Below are 19,430 nucleotides of genomic sequence, written 5' to 3' on the forward strand. Positions count from 1 at the left end.
CCTCCCCCTATACCTCTAACCAATGTAGTAAAGTGTTGTTTATTGATTTCAGTGTGGTTTATTTATTACAATGTTGTTTATTGATTTCAGTGTGGTTTATTTATTACAGTGTTGTTCATTTATTTTAGTGTGGTTTATGGCACTCAGTTCACATTGATGATATCCATCCTGCTCCTGAAGATATTCCATCAGTTGCAGAAATGTCAGGAAAATCTGTCAGTGCCTTGTTAGATGTTACTAAGGACAGACCTAAGGTCGATATGGAAATAGAGAGAGACCATGAGGACAGAGACATTGAAACAATGGAAACAAATGAAGAAATAGATTTAATGGACATACATATTGAAGAAAAAACAGAAACAAAGAAACAGTTTAAAATTGGTTATTTGATTAAGAAATGTATACAACCTGCCTTGGGAAATGTAAAAGATCCAAAGTCAGATGAAACTAGAGCTGTAGACAGACTTAAGATTATACTTAACTGGTTGCAAGTTGAAGAAGGTGATTTATATAAGTATTTGTAATGATATAAACTGATTGTGTGTCATGCTTAAATACCTTATGTACTATCTATTCCAGTGTTGTCTCATTGACCTTTCTCCAAATCTCATTTTTCATACATTTGTTGCAAGAAAATTGCTATTGTTTTTATTTTAGGGCAAATGACAGTACTGTCAGGAATAGCCAAACATATGACAGGTATCCTTAAAGAAAAAGAACAGAATATTGGGAGACAAATTAGGAACTGGTTAACTACAGAAGCTACTAAACCTGAAAACTTGAACAGAGCTGGTACATTCAGGTGGGTGGATTTGGTATTAACTCCATAACATATTTCTTTTACATTTTTGTTGAGCCTTTGACTTTAGTCGAAAAAGCGATACTAAGAGATCCTACATTCCGTTGGCGGCGACGGCATCCACAAATATTCATTCCGTGGTTAAAGTTTTTGAAATTTTAATAACATTCTTAAACTATACTTGATTTCTACCAAACTTGGACAGAAGCTTGTTTATGAACATAAGATAGTATCTAGAATTTTTTTTTGTAAAAATAGAATTCCATTTTTTCTGTTTTTTACTTATAAATGGACTTAGTTTTTTCTGCTGGGAAACATTACATTCACTAAGTGGTTAAGGTTTTTTAAATTTTAATAACTTTCTTAAACTATCCTGGGTTTATACCAAACTTGGACAGAAGCTTTTTAATGATAATATAGATTCCAGAAGTAAATTTTGTCAAAAAATAAATCCATTTTTTCTGTATTTTACTTTTAAATGGACTTAAATTTCTATATTTTATTGTTATCAACTACACAACTAGCTACGTTTTTTTTCCTTTCAGGGTAATTCAAGTAACAAACATTACATTTGTTTTGTTTTATTACTTTTTTAACGGTACCAGAATGTTTTGTTACAAATTATATTTTATTTTGTAGAAACTTTGCTGTTCAATGTTTAGAGGCCAAGGTCATTCCTGTGTTAGCTGGCATCATTGCTTTTATGGATACAAATAGAAATTTAGACATTTTAGCAAACTCTAATGCCCAAGATTGGCAAGTTTCCATTTGGTTACAAATTTTGAATGATCCAGAACTGACCCAATTGAAGTATTCTTTAATGGTATCTCCTACACGTCTACAAGAACTGCAGGAAATCACTGTCAAAACAACATCTGTAGATGGAAGGGTTTTCTCTGCTAAGATGCCATTCTCATGGATCATTTTTGGACAGATAGAGGATGTTTTAAGGAATTCTATGGAAACAAAAGAAGCTTCAGGTAAATTTAGCATAGAAATAATCTGTTCATCTCACTTATTTTTTAATTTCTAGTGTAAATTAAAACCTCAAAGATAAAATTGTTAGAGTTGGTCATGTTAGTTGGAATTTTTTTTTCAAGAAAACAATAATTTAGATGTTTGATAGTCTCATAATCAGAAAATGTAAGATAGTTCATTAGACTCCAGAAATGATAAATTGTAATCATTTAATTCTAATCATTTAATATATTCATTTTTTAAACGACTGCAATCTTTTTTGGGGGTTTGTATAATGCAATGCTGTCTTCTGCATTGTCGTCATCCTCATTGTCTTAAGACACATTTGGTTTCTTGAGAATAATTTTAGTTTAAGTGAATTGATCGCTATGAAAGTTATACCACAAAAGAAAGGTTGGGAATGATTTTGGGGGTTATTGTACCAGCAGTTTAGGAAAAGGGGCCAATAACAAAAAGCAATTTTCTAGTTTCTGGACAATAATTTGTGTGTATAGATCACTCTGACACTGTACCACAAGGTTCAATATCCCAATAAGAAGGCTGGGATTGAGTTTGGGGGTAATTGCCTCAAATATGCAGGAATTGAGGGCAAAAAAGGGGCCAAAAACAAACATTTTTCTAGTTTCCAGACAATTACTTGTGTTTAAGAGTATGGATCTCTCCAAAATTGTAGCGACAATTACTTGTGTTTAAGAGTATGGATCTCTCCAAAATTGTAGCACAAGGCTCCATACTACAAAGGGAAGGCTGGGAATGAGTTTGGCAGTAATTGCTACAAGAACGGTTCAAAATTTGGGGGGAGGGAATTTTTTTCCCCAATTTTGTAAGGGGTTCATATTTTTTTTAAAGATTTTTAAGATCTTTCACCACATTTATTCGAAAAAGAGCAGGCTAATGCCGCTACAAGGCAGCACTCGGACCCTCAAAGTGGAAAGGGATTAATATAAGTTGCAAAACTTGTTTCCCAATCCACTATAAATAAATATGTTTAAACTGTTTATTTTGTGTCAAAAAACTATCATTTTAAAAATTTGATCACAATCCAATTTCAGACACTATTGTGACGAAGTCAATATGATTAAATATATTTTATTATGTAATTACAAAGTCAAGAAAGATTCTAAAGTTCAAATGTTTGAATGTTCACAAACTGTCTTTAAAGTTGAATTGTTCGAATGTTCAATATCTCACACGGGCACGTGATCGTATAGTGTTATAACTGTTCGTTCCTGTTAGAGTATTTCGGATATTAAGCACATTAGTTCCAGCCTACCCACGAGGGGGAGACCTTGGCGGAATCTCCGGTACCAATCTGTCCTGATCGAATTGTGGTCTAATCGAATTCTGTCCTTGTAGTCCATTGAGGAATCTTATATAGTCCAGTGGTCCATACAAATAGCTGTAGGCCGATTACATAGTCGTCTGGATGTTAAATCATTCTAGTCTATGGTTAATTGTCAAACTATACAATTAAACCCCTGAAGGATACATGTTATTTCACAGTAGACATGGTCATTTATTGGCTTCAGGGTATATATGTCTATAATATTTGAACAGATCGTTATTAAGTGTCCAGAGCGTACATGATTGTCATTGAATAGTTTAATTCCTTTTTAATAAATTTCCTAATTAATACTCCTTGATAATTAATGATATGAAACACAATTGTGTTACATTTTCCTTTCCTCCTAAATAAAACGAAAGTTCAATAAAATACGGTAGTTTTTCTTCCTGTAGGTTATTGTGATAGTTCATTGCAAAGTTTCCCGTAACCATCACCACACATCTAAAGTTTATAAAGTTCCATAAGTCCAATATCTGGATATAATAAGTTCATTACATTCACCAAGTCCAATAGCTGGATATATTTACACATAGTTCATTTGAATCACCAGTTAAATAGTTCGATATACATAGTTCATGTTTTATTTCCGTCACCATCAAAGTATAAAGTTCATCAACTGCAGGAAAGGGCGCACATCTTTGTACAAATGTCGTCATCATCATCTCCATTACGTAGTATTTGACGCATCTAGCTGGTTGGTTCGTCCTTCTTAAGAGGCTGTTAACATCGGCAATCGATTAAGTTTTGTCCATGACCAATGGTGCGGAGGAAGACATCTCTCTGTTATCAGTAACATCTATTCCAACCAATTGCGAAGACACCATTTGTGTTTACCCAATTGTTCGTGGCATTAGAACCAGAACTCACAACATTCTTTTTGGCTAACCAAGATATATTCTTAATTAATTAACAGTACAAAAATATGGCTATTCCAATGAAGATCGCACCTAAACCCCACTGATAAATTTATCTCAATTTGGACAAACTAAAACTTGTTTACTTCCCCTTGTTTCTTTTTTTTATTTATCATCTTTCAGATTATTGATAGTTTGTTCATTGCCTTGAGTTCGCAGGATTGTCCAAGCCTAGCAATATTTTGTAAAACAATTTCTATATATAAATCAGTACAAGACGTTCTTTTTTTTTTATATCGAATTATCCATTAAAACAAAAGATAAATAAAATCGGGAATCTGTCGTATACAACTTCTACAAGTTTAAAAATCCTACATAATAAAAACAAAAATATGTGTATTTACACAAGACGTAAAAAAAATCATTAATTTACAATCAAAATAGTTCAATTCGATCATGTTATATAACCCCTACACCTACATGTACATGATACCTATAACAAAAAAATATATACTAAAAATTATATGTGTTACTTTGTTCCCAATTGTAATACTTTTACAGTTTGAAATTGTGTTTCCTTAATTAATCTTAACGTTAAATATAGACCACAAATTTATCTCCTTACTCTAAAAAAAAACGTTTAAGATTCCATTAATAAAATTTTAACTACCTCTTGCGCAATTTGTTACTGACTCTACATTTTATATTTGACAACAAAAACACCTTATTGCGAAAAATTGTCGTTCTCTGTAATGTATTACATTTTTCTAAAATTAGTATAGTTTCCTTATCATACTATTTCCTTTCTTTTTTATATATCTATTTTTCATTTGTTTTAAAATTCCAAACCTACTGCCTATCCCTTTTATACATTTCAATACGACTTAGTGTTAGGGTATATGTTGAGATCTGATTTAAAATATTATATACATTTAAAACTTAACTAACCTCTTAAAAACTAAAACAATTAAAAAAAAATCTATGCCTACTTATGAACAAAACACATCGTTAAGATTTTTTTTTTTTTTCAACTCCTTAATTTTAAATTATTTCCTTATTTTTAATTTCTGACAATGATCCTCATAATTGTTTACTTTTCAATTTCAATTTTATTTGAATGCTAGTTTTCCTTTAATATCAATTATCTATTTCACTTAAATTTTGTCATTAAGTTCTGAAGTTCATATGTCTCTTATTTTTTCTTTACAAATATCAGTCTACTACAACAATTAATACTAGTAAATCCCTAAGGGCAAACATATCCATGTTTTTCTTTAATGTGCTACTTTATGAAGATACTTCTCTTAATCTATTAACAATATGTAAATATGGCGTAATCTAACACCATAAACAACTTGCACCATTTAATAACTTAACATCACTTATGTTAATCATCCGAAGAAGGGGTTGGAATCTAAAATTATAGACTATTTGTTTTCTCTTAACAAATGTGCATACACACTACCCAACTGCATAAACCCATTAATCATCAAATGGCTAGAATACGCAAACAATGTATCCTCAATGTACCCTTAACTTCATCTACCAAAGGTTCTAAATCAACCTTAATTTACACCGGTGCTCTGCTCATTTTACGTAAAATACATATTTTCTAGAATAATTGAATGTATCTACAAAAAAATAACCCATAATATGACCAAAAACCACCATTAAATACGAAAAAAAAATGCTAATGTATCAGACATTTTATCTTTTTACATATTTACTTTAAACGAAAAACTAGCTTCTCTAAACTTCACAAAAAAAATTTATTTTGAAGAATCATATGTCACAAACAAAAATAACCTTTCATTCTTATGAACAAAAAATGTGTATTCATAATTTTTAAATTGACCTATATATATGGTACCTAAAAATACCTAATAACAAAAATCGTGCCAACCACATCTCGTGAACAACATCAGATTTTAAGCCTTTTAAAAGTACGGCCTCAATCCCTTTAAAATTAAAAACTTTACTTAATATGTGTGCCATCCCTTGAAAAGCATTTTCTTCTTTTTGTACTGACATAGAAATATCTTGATTTTCCATTAAGAAAAATGAAAGTAACTAAGTTCTTACCTTTTATATTCCTTCGCGTTATTTTAGACAATCCAAGTCGATCGTGGTCAAACGGCACCAAATTTACGACTTATGTGACGAAGTCAATATGATTAAATATATTTTATTATGTAATTACAAAGTCAAGAAAGATTCTAAAGTTCAAATGTTCGAATGTTCACAAACTGTCTTTAAAGTTGAATTGTTCGAATGTTCAATATCTCACACGGGCACGTGATCGTATAGTGTTATAACTGTTCGTTCCTGTTAGAGTATTTCGGATATTAAGCACATTAGTTCCAGCCTACCCACGAGGGGGAGACCTTGGCGGAATCTCCGGTACCAATCTGTCCTGATCGAATTGTGGTCTAATCGAATTCTGTCCTTGTAGTCCATTGAGGAATCTTATATAGTCCAGTGGTCCATACAAATAGCTGTAGGCCGATTACATAGTTGTCTGGATGTTAAATCATTCTAGTCTATGGTTAATTGTCAAACTATACAATTAAACCCCTGAAGGATACATGTTATTTCACAGTAGACATGGTCATTTATTGGCTTCAGGGTATATATGTCTATAATATTTGAACAGATCGTTATTAAGTGTCCAGAGCGTACATGATTGTCATTGAATAGTTTAATTCCTTTTTAATAAATTTCCTAATTAATACTCCTTGATAATTAATGATATGAAACACAATTGTGTTACACTATCAAGCTTGAATATTGTGTCCAAATTTGCCCCAACTGTTCAGGGTTCCCACCATTGTGGTCGTATCAGGCTCCACTCAGCGAAGCATTTTATTTTTATTACAGATAGTGATTTTGACGTTGTACTGAAAGCCTCAGATATTCTCCAGTCCTTACCTATGGGTAGACTCCTGTCAGGTATAGAGGGAACATACATCCACCAAGTTCTCAAAGCTTACATACAGGATTTTGTTCACATGGTTCATCCTGTACAGTCTGAAGCTGAATGCAAGGTAATGTATAGATAAATAAATACTGGGGATTCATTTACTTTCCTGGGTACATATTTTCGTGTATGGAGAAAACTAGTTTACTGAAAATAATTTGTAAAAAAAATATGGATTTTATTTTGAACATTTAAATTTGTGGTTCTTGTATACCCATTAAGTCCAGGAAAATTTGTATCAATTTGTAATTATTTCACAGTAGTAAAAAAGATGGATGATTAATTGTAAATAGTTGGAGACCTGAAAGTTTTTCTATATCATATTTTGTTGTAATATGCCGTGGTGATTGAGCAATATTTTTTTATGGCCCCGCAACGAAGTTGTTGGTGCCATATAGTTTTACCCTTGTCCGTAATTCCGAAATTCCGTCATTCTGTCATTCCGCAACAAACCATTATACAGATTTTTTTTCTAAACGCCTTCAGATATAGGGCTGATTTTTATGCCCCACCTACGATAGTAGAGGGGCATTATGTTTTCTGGTCTTTGTGTCCGTTCGTCCGTCTGTCTGTCCGTTCGTCCGTCTGTCCCACTTCAGGTTAAAATTTTTGGTCAAGGTAGTTTTTGATAAAGCTGAAGTCCAATCAACTTGAAACTAAGTACATATGTTCCTTATGATATGATCTTTCTAATTTTAATGCCTAATTATATTTTTTACCCATTTTCACGGTCCATTGAACATGGAAAATGATAGTGCGAGTGGGGCATCCGTGTACTTTGGACACATTCTTGTTTATATGTGAGTTAACCATGATGAGTTACAGATCAAGTTTAAGTTTCGTTCCACTCCACTAATTTTTGCCGAAATTACAGGACTTATTATTGAACTTGGATAAATTGTTGAAAATTACAGTTATACAGACTTTTTTTCTAAACGCCTTCAGATATTGGGATGATTTTTGGTATGTAAGTTAACCAACATGAGTTACAGATAGATTTTTGGCATGTAAATTAACCAACATCAGTTACAGATCAAGTTTAAGTTTCGTTCCGCTTTGCTAATTTTTGCCGAAATTACGGGCTATGGACTTTGAAAAATTGTTGAAAATCCCAGTTATACGGACTTTTTTTTCTAAATGCCTTAAGATATTGGGCTGATTTTTGGTATGTGAGTTAACAATGATGAGTTATAGATCAAGTTTAAGTTTCGTTCTGCTCTGCTAATTTTTGCTGTAAATTCAGGCTTTGGACTTTGATAAATTTTTGAAAATCATAGTTATATAGACCTTTCTTTTCTAAATGCTTTCAGATATTTGGTTTGTGACCTAACCATGATGAGTTACATATCAAGTATAAGTTTCATAGAGCTCCTCTAATTTTTGCCAAAATTAAGGGTTTACAACTTTGAAAATTGTTGAAAATCACTGTGACAGTTATAATATACAGATTTTTTTTTCTATACACCTCCAGATTTTGAGCTGATGTTTGATATGTGAGACTACCATCATGTTTGTGTCCACATGTGTTATTGAACTTGCAGATTTTTTTATTTTTTGAGACGGGGCCATTCGTGTCGCTTTGACACATGTAGTTTATATTTGCTCTTTATCGTATTATGGTAAAAAAAAACCCAGAGAATTTGACATTGATGAAAAAGCATATCATTTTATCCTTTCTTCAGTTGTTTTAATTCAACATGATATGAGTTATATATTTCTTGTGACATAAATAGTATTAACTGGAAGTCATGTCATTATTATGTTTCATGTTGTGTGTATTTTTTGTATTATTTTTTTCAGCTGATATGTGAGAGTGTGATAGTAGGCTGTAAGCAACTACTCAGAGGAGAATTTGGAAGATTGTTACCCTCCATATTAGGCTGTCACATGACTTTTATACTACATAATACAAGGTTTAAAAACTTTTCACATATTGTTCATGTGTGGCCAGAATGTAGTCAAAAGACTTTGGAATTCCAGCAGAGCCAATCATCCTTCTACTTAGTGACTGAAGATGAACTTGTAAGTTAAACTAGAGTAAATAATATTAAGTCTTTTATAGTAATATTTGATGTTCATAAATAATATTTCTTTGGTGCATTTCTTACCTAAAGTAAATGAATGCACTTGAAGTTAGGATCAATCTTAGTCGTAAGTTTTTTTGTGAAGCCAACACTAGCTGATTTTTTTTAACTTCAAGTGCATTCATTTACTTTAGGTTAGAAATGCACCAAAGAAATATTATTCATGAACGTCAAAGGATCAATCTTAGTCGTAAGTTTTTTTGTGAAACCAACACTAGTTGATTTTTTTTAAGTCATGAAGAATTCAGTATAAGTATGACCAATCTTAATAGTAAGTTTGTTTGTGAAACCTACTCCAGAATATTTTTAAAACAAACTGAGAATGCTTTCATAGAATTCTTTAACAGAATGTGCATCAATGTATCTTTTGTACAGACTTTAGATGTCCTAGCCTTACATATGTTAGTTGACAACCTAGAACCCAACAGAGATGACTTAAACAAAATAGAATCAAGGACAAAATGGCTACGAAAAGTCTGTGACTATCGCCCAGTTGTAGAAAGAATTTTAGGACATTTTATGCAGGATGCTGAGAATAGAGAATACCACTATGGAGATCGTTGTCAGAAAGGAATAGAAAGTGTTAGGTAAAATTAGTTTTCTATGCATCTGTACTATAGTAGACTAGACAATGATAAGATACAAAAGTTTGACATTTGAATTTCCATGTCAGTACAAAAGTATGATCAAGATACAAAAGTATAATCCTGATCTTCATACCAGTAAACTGTATCTCTTAATATTCTTCCAAGTAAATTAACAATCTTGATCTTGATTAAAAAAAAACTTCTTGAAAGATATGGTTGATGACCCATCTGAAAAACTGTATTTATCCTAACTAAAAGTAATAATTTGGGACAACATTTAAGTTGTCCATACCATATTTCTAAATCTGATTAGCCCTGGTATCCTGTTTTGTGGTATACATGTATGTAAAAGACTAATTACTATAAATGTATTGCAATAAAGACAGAACCATATAACTACTGAAATCATTGGGGAACTGGAATTCACTATATCAGCACATGGGATACAACATTTCACTTCTTATAAATATTTGTTTCGCTTGATTGTAACCCAAAAACCCAAAAACCACTTCCAATGTCTAGTTTCATCATCTCTGTAGAAATTCAACATATTTTGATGTACATGTTTATCAATTCTTAATGTATTTTTTAAAGATACCAGTGGACCAGGGTGGTTGTAGTGAAGTTATTTATAGAACATGTTTGTACCACAGATAAAGAGGAGATTAGTATCAAAAGATGTATGCCATTCTGGGGTGTAAGTATATATGTAAACAATGTTATATGGATTTTGATTAAAATTAAAACTTATGCATATTGCAGAAACATTATTTTTCATGGGATAATTAATTGGGTTTCATAGACTTCAAGGATACAGGTGAAAATTTAAAATTGTTCAATAAAATATGATTTGGCAATAGACATATGTGAAGAATTGATAAAAACTATGAAATCAATTGTCCATTGAAATACAATAGATGTTGATTAACATTTAAATAAAAGTTAATAACATATGTTTGAAATGTTCAAATTGATGTTAATAGATATAGGAAGATGTGGTATGAGTGCCAATGAGACAACTCTCCATCCAAGTCACAATTTGTAAAAGTAAACCATTATAGGTCAAGGTACGGTCTTAACACGAGCCTTGGCTCGTGTAAAACCATTCAAACATGGAAACCAATGGCCTAATCTATACTATATTAAAAACTAGAAATGAAAAACACTTATAAACCACATAAAGAAACAACATCTACTGAACATCAGATTCCTGACTTAAGACAGGTGCAAACAATTGCAGCAGGATTAAACGTTTTAATAGTACCAAACCTTCTCCCTAAACTGAAACAATAGTGTTACATCACAACATAGAAAGACACACTACAAAATATCAATTGGAATGGCTTAACTCAATCCCAAAACGTGCTAACACAAATTAACACACACTAGTATATTTATTTTTAACAGACACTGAGAGAAGGAGCAGACATGAAGGATTTGAAAAGTCTTGAAAAAGTGGAAAAGTTTATAAAACACTGCAACAAAGATGTTGTGACACAATGTTTTGGGTAAGAACTTATCCAATGTATTTGTTTAAACTTTGAAAAGCAAAGATGTTTTATATAATACAGGAATTAACAGAGATATCAATTAGATACTGCAACAAACATGACAAAAAGCAAAAGACAACAGAAAGACAAATGATGACAAAAACAAGAGACAAACATGACAAAAAGCAAAAGACAACAGAAAGACAAATGATGACAAAAACAAGAGACAAACAAGTTAATAAGCATAACATTAAAGAAAATCTGTTTTCTTATAAATCGAAGGTTCTGTTCATGACCATGATCATCTTTTTATTCATTCCTACTATAGCTGTATAAACTGTACTTGTATGAATTTAACTTTTCAGAAAACAAACAGACTGTGTTTCCTGTGAAACCATGATAGATGGGGCACCAGTCAGACTGCCATGTAGTCATGTGATGTGCAGAAAATGTTTCCATGGCAACATTCAACTCAAGGAATATGATTGTCCAGAATGTCACAAGAAATTCCCAGAAGACCTTGACCCTGACAAAACTGATAAAGAGTAAGGTTTATTACTTAAGTTCTGCTTTTATGATGAGATGTTACAAGTTTAATGTCAAACTACATATTTGTGTGTATAATATGTTTTGTGGCAGGCATTATACTTTAATGTTCTAGAGTTATGCCCCCTTCACAAATAAAAGAATTGCTGCATATTTTGTTTTGTTCCCCTTTTAAGTTTGCCTCATCTAAATGGTATGAAATGTACATGTTAGACAATGCTTATTACTACAAAACTCAGATCAAGAACATACTTAGGTATCATCATTTTTATAATTCTTAAGTTATGTCCCATTATAACCTTATAACTTATATGCAAGCAGGGGCATCATCTGTGTTCCCATATAACCTTATAACTTATATGCAAGCAGGGGCATCATCTGTGTTCCATCGACACATTCCCCATTTATTTCATAGCATATCTCAATTTGTAAAACTTCCTCCTATAAATTGAAAGAAAGGTTATAGAATATCTAGTTTCTATTTGTCAAATGAGTACTTTTTACTGCAGATTGGAAATGAAGAAATACCATGACTATAGAAGACGTTGTAATAGTTTTTTATGGAGGTTGTATCACAGCTCTGTTTTGCTGATGGAACACCACCATCAAAGGAGGTCATAGATAAACTCTTGTCGTATATCACTGGTCAAAGTAAGACCAAGAAGACCGGCAGAGTTTTGTCAAAAGAACTGACCATATTTGACGATACAATAGACCCTACACCAGTGGTCAGATCCTTTCTTTTACAACAATTGATGCAGACCAGGTTAGATAACTTTAATAGTCAACCCTCAGGGATTGTTGCTCTGCTTATCTGGTAAAAACATTCTTTTGCTGTGAATGCCACCTTCAGATGCCACAATCTTGATTTGATAAGAAAAACTCTTATTTTGTAACCTTGCAAGATTATCATTTGAGACTCATTTTGAGTGCTACATAATTAGTCAGTTCCTTTGTTTTAGATATTATGAAGTAATAAAGATTTTTTTACCATGAATAATTACATTGTATTACTTTCTTTCAATTTCAAAAATTATATTTCTTGGCGTTTTAAGTTTTAAAGTCAGTACTGGCAGGATTATTTTTTTTTTAACGATCAGTTTCATAGCATTGCTTTATTTGATTATAGGTACCTGTTGATAACTTTAATGCAATATATACACATGGAAAAAAGTATTGCAACACCTTGATTTTTTAAAACTTGAAAAACCAGCCTCTTTGTTTGGATGAAATAAAATAAAATATGTGTATGATATTATTGAAACATAGTTTATGATAACATTGGCATTGGCACGAACAAAAGATGTTTAAAAAAAAAATGATTTAAATAACCACAATTTTAATAACAAAATGAAGTGTTTTTTGTACAAAAAAATGTATTTTGCAACTTTTACTGTAGTCGAACTTTACAATGTCAGACATTTCAAAATTAATCTTCAGATGACTGTTCACATCATGGTTGATCGTTATACGCCACAGAATTAGTACTTTGTGCGCAGCCTCCATTCAAACGGATAACCGCATCTAAACGTCTTCTGATTCCTGCCATAAATCGACTAATTTGTTGCTAAGGTAGCAGCAACCATTTCTGATAAAGGGCATTGTTTATTTCATGATGTGTTTGAACTGGGGTGTCCTTTCGTGAACTTTCCGCCCAATAGTGTCCCAAATATGCTCGATGGTGTTCAAATCCGGGCTTCGATCGGGCCAAGGAAGATGAACCAAATTCCATTTGAACATTGGATCTTCCTCCACGATGCTAATTTCCAACTTTGGCGAGCTCTGCACTACATTGGATACGGAAAACTGTGTGTCTGTTCGTTAGCAAAGGTCTCCGAAATGGTCTTATCGCACGATAATCAGTAGCGATAAGTAGATCTCGAACAGTTCTTGTTAAAAGGCTCCTGTATGGTCACCACTCTCTTTTTAGTATTGTCTTGTATGCAATGGGTTTCTTTCTGACCAACCTTCATTATGCTTGATTTTCCCTAGCAAATGGTATAGGGGGTCTTCATTATCTCGGAAGGTCTTTAACAGCGTTTACTGCCTGATTTTTATTCTCAAAACGACTTATAGTGGAATGGTGATGACCAACAATACGTGCAGTTGTTACAACGACATCCCTGCTTCTCTTATGCTGATAATCTGCCATCTTGCTGCAGTTAAGAGTTGTCAAGGACCCATTACAAGGTGTCAATCACATAACTTTAAAAACTTGGTTATTTGAAGTGTTGAAAACAATGAGGATAAAAACATCTGTTTTGCTGTTTATGGGTACAGTAGCTGCATGCACAGATAAAAACTTACCGAGTCGACATTTATTGATTAAACTCAGGTGATACTTAAATAATGTTTAACTAGTTCTATTTCACCAAATTATATCACAAAAGAATAAAGAGTGTTTTTTTAATTTCAATTTCAATTTGGTGTTGCAATACTTATTTCCATGTGTATATTAGATCAGAGGGTTGAACAAAGTGATGTATCTATTTTCAGTAGCGACCATGAAATACAGAATCACCTGTCCGCCTACTTTACCCTTGCCAATGATCTAGTGAAAACATCTGCAGATCCTCACAACACTGTGGAGCTATGTCTTCTTGTTCTTCAATGTATGGAGGTATGTATCTGAATTGTCAGTGCAGCTGTTGAAGAACTTGTAAATGTAAAACATCAAATATATAATAGGGATTTTCTATTTATGTGCATAGGACAGTTTAAAAAAAACATGATTTTTATTATTTAAGGAATAGACAGAAAAGTATGACAAATATATATTTCTAGAACTACCCTTGCTGTGTTTATCCCGGATTTTTTAAGGTGTTGTTTGTGATTCCAGATAATTGAAGCTTTAGTTGCTGGTGATACAAGACATTCATATGCATTCTTATGCCTCAGCCTCCTGGATTAACCACTGCCCTAGAAAGCTATTTAGGTGTGTTAAAATTATATATGACATTTGTCATAATTGTTTAAAAATAACAATTTTTTTTTAAGGATTCACTGCATCAACAATACCGGGGAGAGGAAGAAGTTACCATAGCAACTCATATGTTAAGAGAGGCAGTTCCATACATTGTGTGTGACAGTGATGTTCTTGACAAAATAGATCACATTGCCAGGGTTCGGTTTTCTTTGACAATAGTGGCAAGGCATATCCATAGACTATATGGAACATCAAAGAAATCTATGCCTGACGAGAAAATTAGGAGAATGTTGGAAGCGGCTGCTAAACTTTGTGATGAATGTCAGTCTCCATGGCCTAGGTAATAAATAATAAAACTTAATTTACTATAATTCACTTTTCTTATATTATTTTTTATACTTTTTTAAACTGTGCTTATAATTCTTCTGTACATTTCTGTTCAAACATTTCAATATTTTATCTGCAAGTATTGTAACAAGATTATGATGCTTATGATTATAGACAGAATTCTTTCATAATTCAAGTTGTTGCAGTCACTGGGTTGCTATTTCATTGGTAAATACCTCATATCTCATGTAATTCAAATATAAATTTATATTGTTCCATTACTTATTAACATTTACTGACTTTTGAATATGAATTCAGTGAAAGATTTTTTTTTTTAATTATAGGAGGTATTTTGTTAAGCAGCTATGTAGATGTCATGGTATAGACAGTTACCACACAGTCATAGCGAACAGTGAAGCAAGTTTTCTACAATGGGTCTGTCTACCAGAACTACAGGCAAATGAGGTAGGGCTTTTCTTAAGTTTGAAAACAAATATAACCAAATTTGAAAGGGATTGATCAAATTCCATTCTATTACCAAATTTGAACAGGGGTGATGAAATAAAATGCTATGCCCAAATTTGAACGGAATTTATTAAATTTGATGCTATGCCCAAATTTGAATGGAATTTATTAAATTTGATGCTATAACCAAATATATGTATATGTATTGGAGTGATCAAATTAGATGATTTGACCAAATAAAATGGGAATGATGAAATAAAATGCTATGCCCAAATTTGAAAGGACTTTATGATATAACCAAATATATGTATATGTATATTGCAGTGATCAAATAAGAGGATTTGACCAAATTAAATGGGAATGATGAAATTAAATGCTATGGCCAAATTTGAATTGAAGTGATGAAATAAGATGCTTTGACCAAATTTGAAAGGAAATCTTAAAAATTTGATGCCATGACCAAATATGTATTGGAGTGATGAAAAGATGCTTTGACCAAATTAAAATATTTTCAGATAATCAGACAAATTAAAATATTTCTTTTATAGGTAAAGGAATGTCATGACAGATATATTGTGATTGGGGAAGAGTACAAACAACTGAGAGAAATCGTTGTTACAACAATACTCAGTGAAAACAGTGAAAAAATAGACACACTTCTGAAGGTATGACACAATAAGTTAGGCAAGTTGATTGTTGAGCTAACTTTTTCATTAAAGATCCCTTTGATTAAGTACCATCACTTTATGTATGTTTGAATGTATGCATGAAATATTTGCCACTGAACATTAAGCAACATTAAAAAAAACTTTTAAAAAGAATCACAGGACACAAGCAGAAAAATGAATTCTGGTATTTTTGTGTGCAGAACGTTAACAGTTTCCATACTTTTTATATGGAGTTCAACTCCGGTAAGCACTCAAAAACTTTTTTATTTGATGCAACTTGCTGTCTAAAAAAATGAAATCTTGAACTGACATCAGAAAAACCCTAATACTGAGTCTGGAAAAGATTAAACTACATTGAGTATTCTTAAGTTAATATTTTGAATCAAACATGTTTTAACAGAATGTGCAGAGCCCTCAAAATGAATGGCAGTGCAGAGTAAAGTTGTATTTAGCTTTACACCGGGAAATATGTATGAACAAAGTAACAGATAGAAGTCCACAAAAGTTTTCAGAAGAGGTAGGTAATAGTATTGTAATACAATGTATCTAGTCAATCTCTCAATCATTTCACTTAAAACAAATAATTATTTTGAGCATAGTTTACATTTTAAAGTCAAAATTACATGAAGGCCAGATGTATTTCTGTGTCAACAGGTTTTTTTAAGCAATAACTTTCCAAAACCAGGCCTTTTATGGCTGGCTATGCAGTATGGGCTTTGCTCATTGTTGAAGGCTGAATGGTGATGTATTATTTCTATGTCATTTGCCCTTTGTGGAGAATTGTCTCATTTGCAATCATACCATCTCTTTATAGATATTTTTTTTGTCTACACAAACAAAGCTAAAAATAAAAATCTCTTCCTGCATACATATTATTGGTGGGGCATCAATGTCAAGAACACTCTAGGGACATTTTTTTTCATTATGTTTGGTGTTGTTTTGTTGTTGACACTTTGACATATGTCCCCACACATTCTTTATTCTTATAACATATGGAGGCTAAAGTTTTGTATATTAGATAAATTAGGTTAATTTTGTTTCCATTTTTTCATTGCAGGGTATAGACTTCATCAACCAGTACATACTGAGTGAGAACTGTCAGCTTGTTAAAGATAAGGTAACAACTTCTAGTAAAGAAAAAATCTCTTGTGTTAATAAATTTTTAAGTTTCCTATAGCAAAACAAGGACAGACCTAACTATTTCTAAATATTGTAAGTTCTACTTGAGTTTACATACAAATGAGAGAAAACTTGACTGTTATTCATACTCCTATTTTTGTATTTTTTTTATCAGCTTTATGTCTCCAATGTTTGAACATGGATTTTGTCAATAAAACATATGCATGTGCTTATGTTATATACGCTGGATTGGAATAAAACTTGACAGAAATAAATGTTTGTATTCTTTTATATATCATTTATTATTTATTAGGATTTTGCCCCAATATTACTGAATAATAAAGTTTGGAAACTGAAGGGAAACATCATTAAAGGAATGGAACTAGCTGAGCAGAATGTGTTCTGTCTTTTAACACACTTTAAGATTCTGATGTCTGAAATTCCAGGGAAGACAACTCTCTTGACACCTTTGCAGAAAATAGCACTAGACCCTACTAGTATGGTGGTAAGCAATGTTTGTTATCAGTGTATGTAAAGATTTTCTTTATGTAAGCAGAAATAACTATGTTAATTGTAAATAGTGATAGAATATTTGTCTAACATACACATTTGTATAAATTGAACAGTTTTATTTCTTTCACAATTTAAAAAAAAATCAAGAAAAAACAAATTTGGAAGTAAAAATATTTCTTTCAGGAATTTTATAATACCAGTTTTGATAAGACACTTGGTCTATTGCTGTTTAAAAGATTTGTGTATATAAGAGTTTCTACAGTTTCAGTGATAACAATTGACTGGAAATTCAGATTAAAGACAATTTATTTAAAAAAAAAAAAAGGGGGGGAGATTCAAGAGGGACATTCAAACTCATCAAAAATAAACTGACAAATGAACTGGCAATGCCATGGCTAAAAAAGAAAAAGACAAACAGACAAACAGACAAACAACAGTACACAAAACACAACAAACAAAACTAAAGACTGCAACGTTTGTCCCTGAATACAAACCACCAGCAGATTTATTAAGATAAGGGTTTTAACATGAAATTGATTTAATGATATCATAGCTTATATAGTTCTAATACAAAAATCCATTTTAATTTGTAGAATTCCTTCTTCCCCACAATGCCCCAGGATGAAATACAAGAAATAAAGGAGGCACTCTTAGCTGCAAGGGACACAACCCCTAATGAAAATCCTGTATTTTACAGTAAGTAGCCCTATGGAATGGACAATACTGCCAATGGAAAACCTCTATTTTATAGTAAGGATCCCTGCCCATGGGAGTAACCCTTCCAAAGGGACAAAACTCCTACTGAAAATCCTGTATTTTATATAAAGTAAGCTATCCTTAATATAACATTGTCAGGCTGTTTTAAAGATTTTCTCTGTGTAAATTAAACATGATTACAATAAGGTAATATCTGTAACTGTGGATTCAGTTATTTTTCATTGGTTCCAATTTTCGTGGATTGAGGAAAACTTACACTTTTGTGCATATTTAATTTTGTGGGTTTGCCAAAGTCTGTATACAAGCCAATTGAAAATTTCCAATTCGGCTATCCTGTACCCGAGAAATCCACCAAATTAGTATCCAACGAAAATAAATGAATCCACAGTATTCAAACTATCATCTGATAGCTAAATCAATGGTTAAAATATTTGTCCTTTGACAGTCTTGGCGAATACTTTCACAAATATACAATCACTGTTTGAGTCACACACAAAGGTTCTGTTTCAAATTTAAACATATAAAGATAAAGATTGTTGCTTGATATATATCAGTGCAATATATTAATCATATTATATTTTCAGGATGTCCAACCGGCCACCCATATGTTATAGGTGATGTAAGTATAAATATAAACCTCAAATCAAATGTTTTTGGCATACATTACTATTAGTTGGATACCAATTTTGGTGGATTTCTTTGGTACAGTGGAACCAGGAAATATAAATGTTCTATAGCAATTAGTGCAGACTTTGTCAAAACCATGAAATCAAATATCCAAGAATATGTAAGTTTTTCTAAAACCACGAAAATTGATACCCTAAATAATAAATGAATCTACAGTATCTTAACTCTTTTTTTCACATGAATTGAGTTTCCATGAGATATTCATTCTAAAATTGAGAAAGGAAATGGGGAATGTGTCAAAGCGACAACAACCCGACCGTAGAGCAGACAACAGCCGAAGGCCACCAATGTATCTTCGATGTAGCAAGAAAACTCCCGCAACCGGAGGCGATTTAGCTGGCCCCTTAA

The 19,430-nt window shown here is 32.0% G+C and overlaps 1 protein-coding gene across 1 annotated transcript in view; it reads left to right on the plus strand.

Moving 5' to 3' along the window:
• LOC143081086 (E3 ubiquitin-protein ligase rnf213-alpha-like) overlaps positions 1 to 19,430 on the plus strand; it is a 95,121-nt gene that overhangs the window by 61,134 nt on the left and 14,557 nt on the right. The window contains exons 48-67 of the mRNA XM_076257322.1: positions 129 to 501; positions 658 to 802; positions 1,439 to 1,779; positions 6,854 to 7,020; positions 8,754 to 8,975; positions 9,413 to 9,624; positions 10,219 to 10,321; positions 11,032 to 11,132; positions 11,480 to 11,659; positions 12,076 to 12,088; positions 12,227 to 12,426; positions 14,157 to 14,280; positions 14,658 to 14,926; positions 15,258 to 15,378; positions 15,927 to 16,043; positions 16,447 to 16,563; positions 17,104 to 17,163; positions 17,479 to 17,670; positions 18,272 to 18,374; positions 18,980 to 19,014. Of these exons, the coding sequence (XP_076113437.1) occupies positions 129 to 501; positions 658 to 802; positions 1,439 to 1,779; positions 6,854 to 7,020; positions 8,754 to 8,975; positions 9,413 to 9,624; positions 10,219 to 10,321; positions 11,032 to 11,132; positions 11,480 to 11,659; positions 12,076 to 12,088; positions 12,227 to 12,426; positions 14,157 to 14,280; positions 14,658 to 14,926; positions 15,258 to 15,378; positions 15,927 to 16,043; positions 16,447 to 16,563; positions 17,104 to 17,163; positions 17,479 to 17,670; positions 18,272 to 18,374; positions 18,980 to 19,014 (3,195 nt within the window). The remainder of the gene's footprint in view (positions 1 to 128; positions 502 to 657; positions 803 to 1,438; positions 1,780 to 6,853; positions 7,021 to 8,753; positions 8,976 to 9,412; positions 9,625 to 10,218; positions 10,322 to 11,031; positions 11,133 to 11,479; positions 11,660 to 12,075; positions 12,089 to 12,226; positions 12,427 to 14,156; positions 14,281 to 14,657; positions 14,927 to 15,257; positions 15,379 to 15,926; positions 16,044 to 16,446; positions 16,564 to 17,103; positions 17,164 to 17,478; positions 17,671 to 18,271; positions 18,375 to 18,979; positions 19,015 to 19,430) is intronic.

This window comes from Mytilus galloprovincialis, chromosome 6 (assembly GCF_965363235.1).
Source record: "Mytilus galloprovincialis chromosome 6, xbMytGall1.hap1.1, whole genome shotgun sequence".
Classification (NCBI taxonomy): domain Eukaryota; kingdom Metazoa; phylum Mollusca; class Bivalvia; order Mytilida; family Mytilidae; genus Mytilus; species Mytilus galloprovincialis.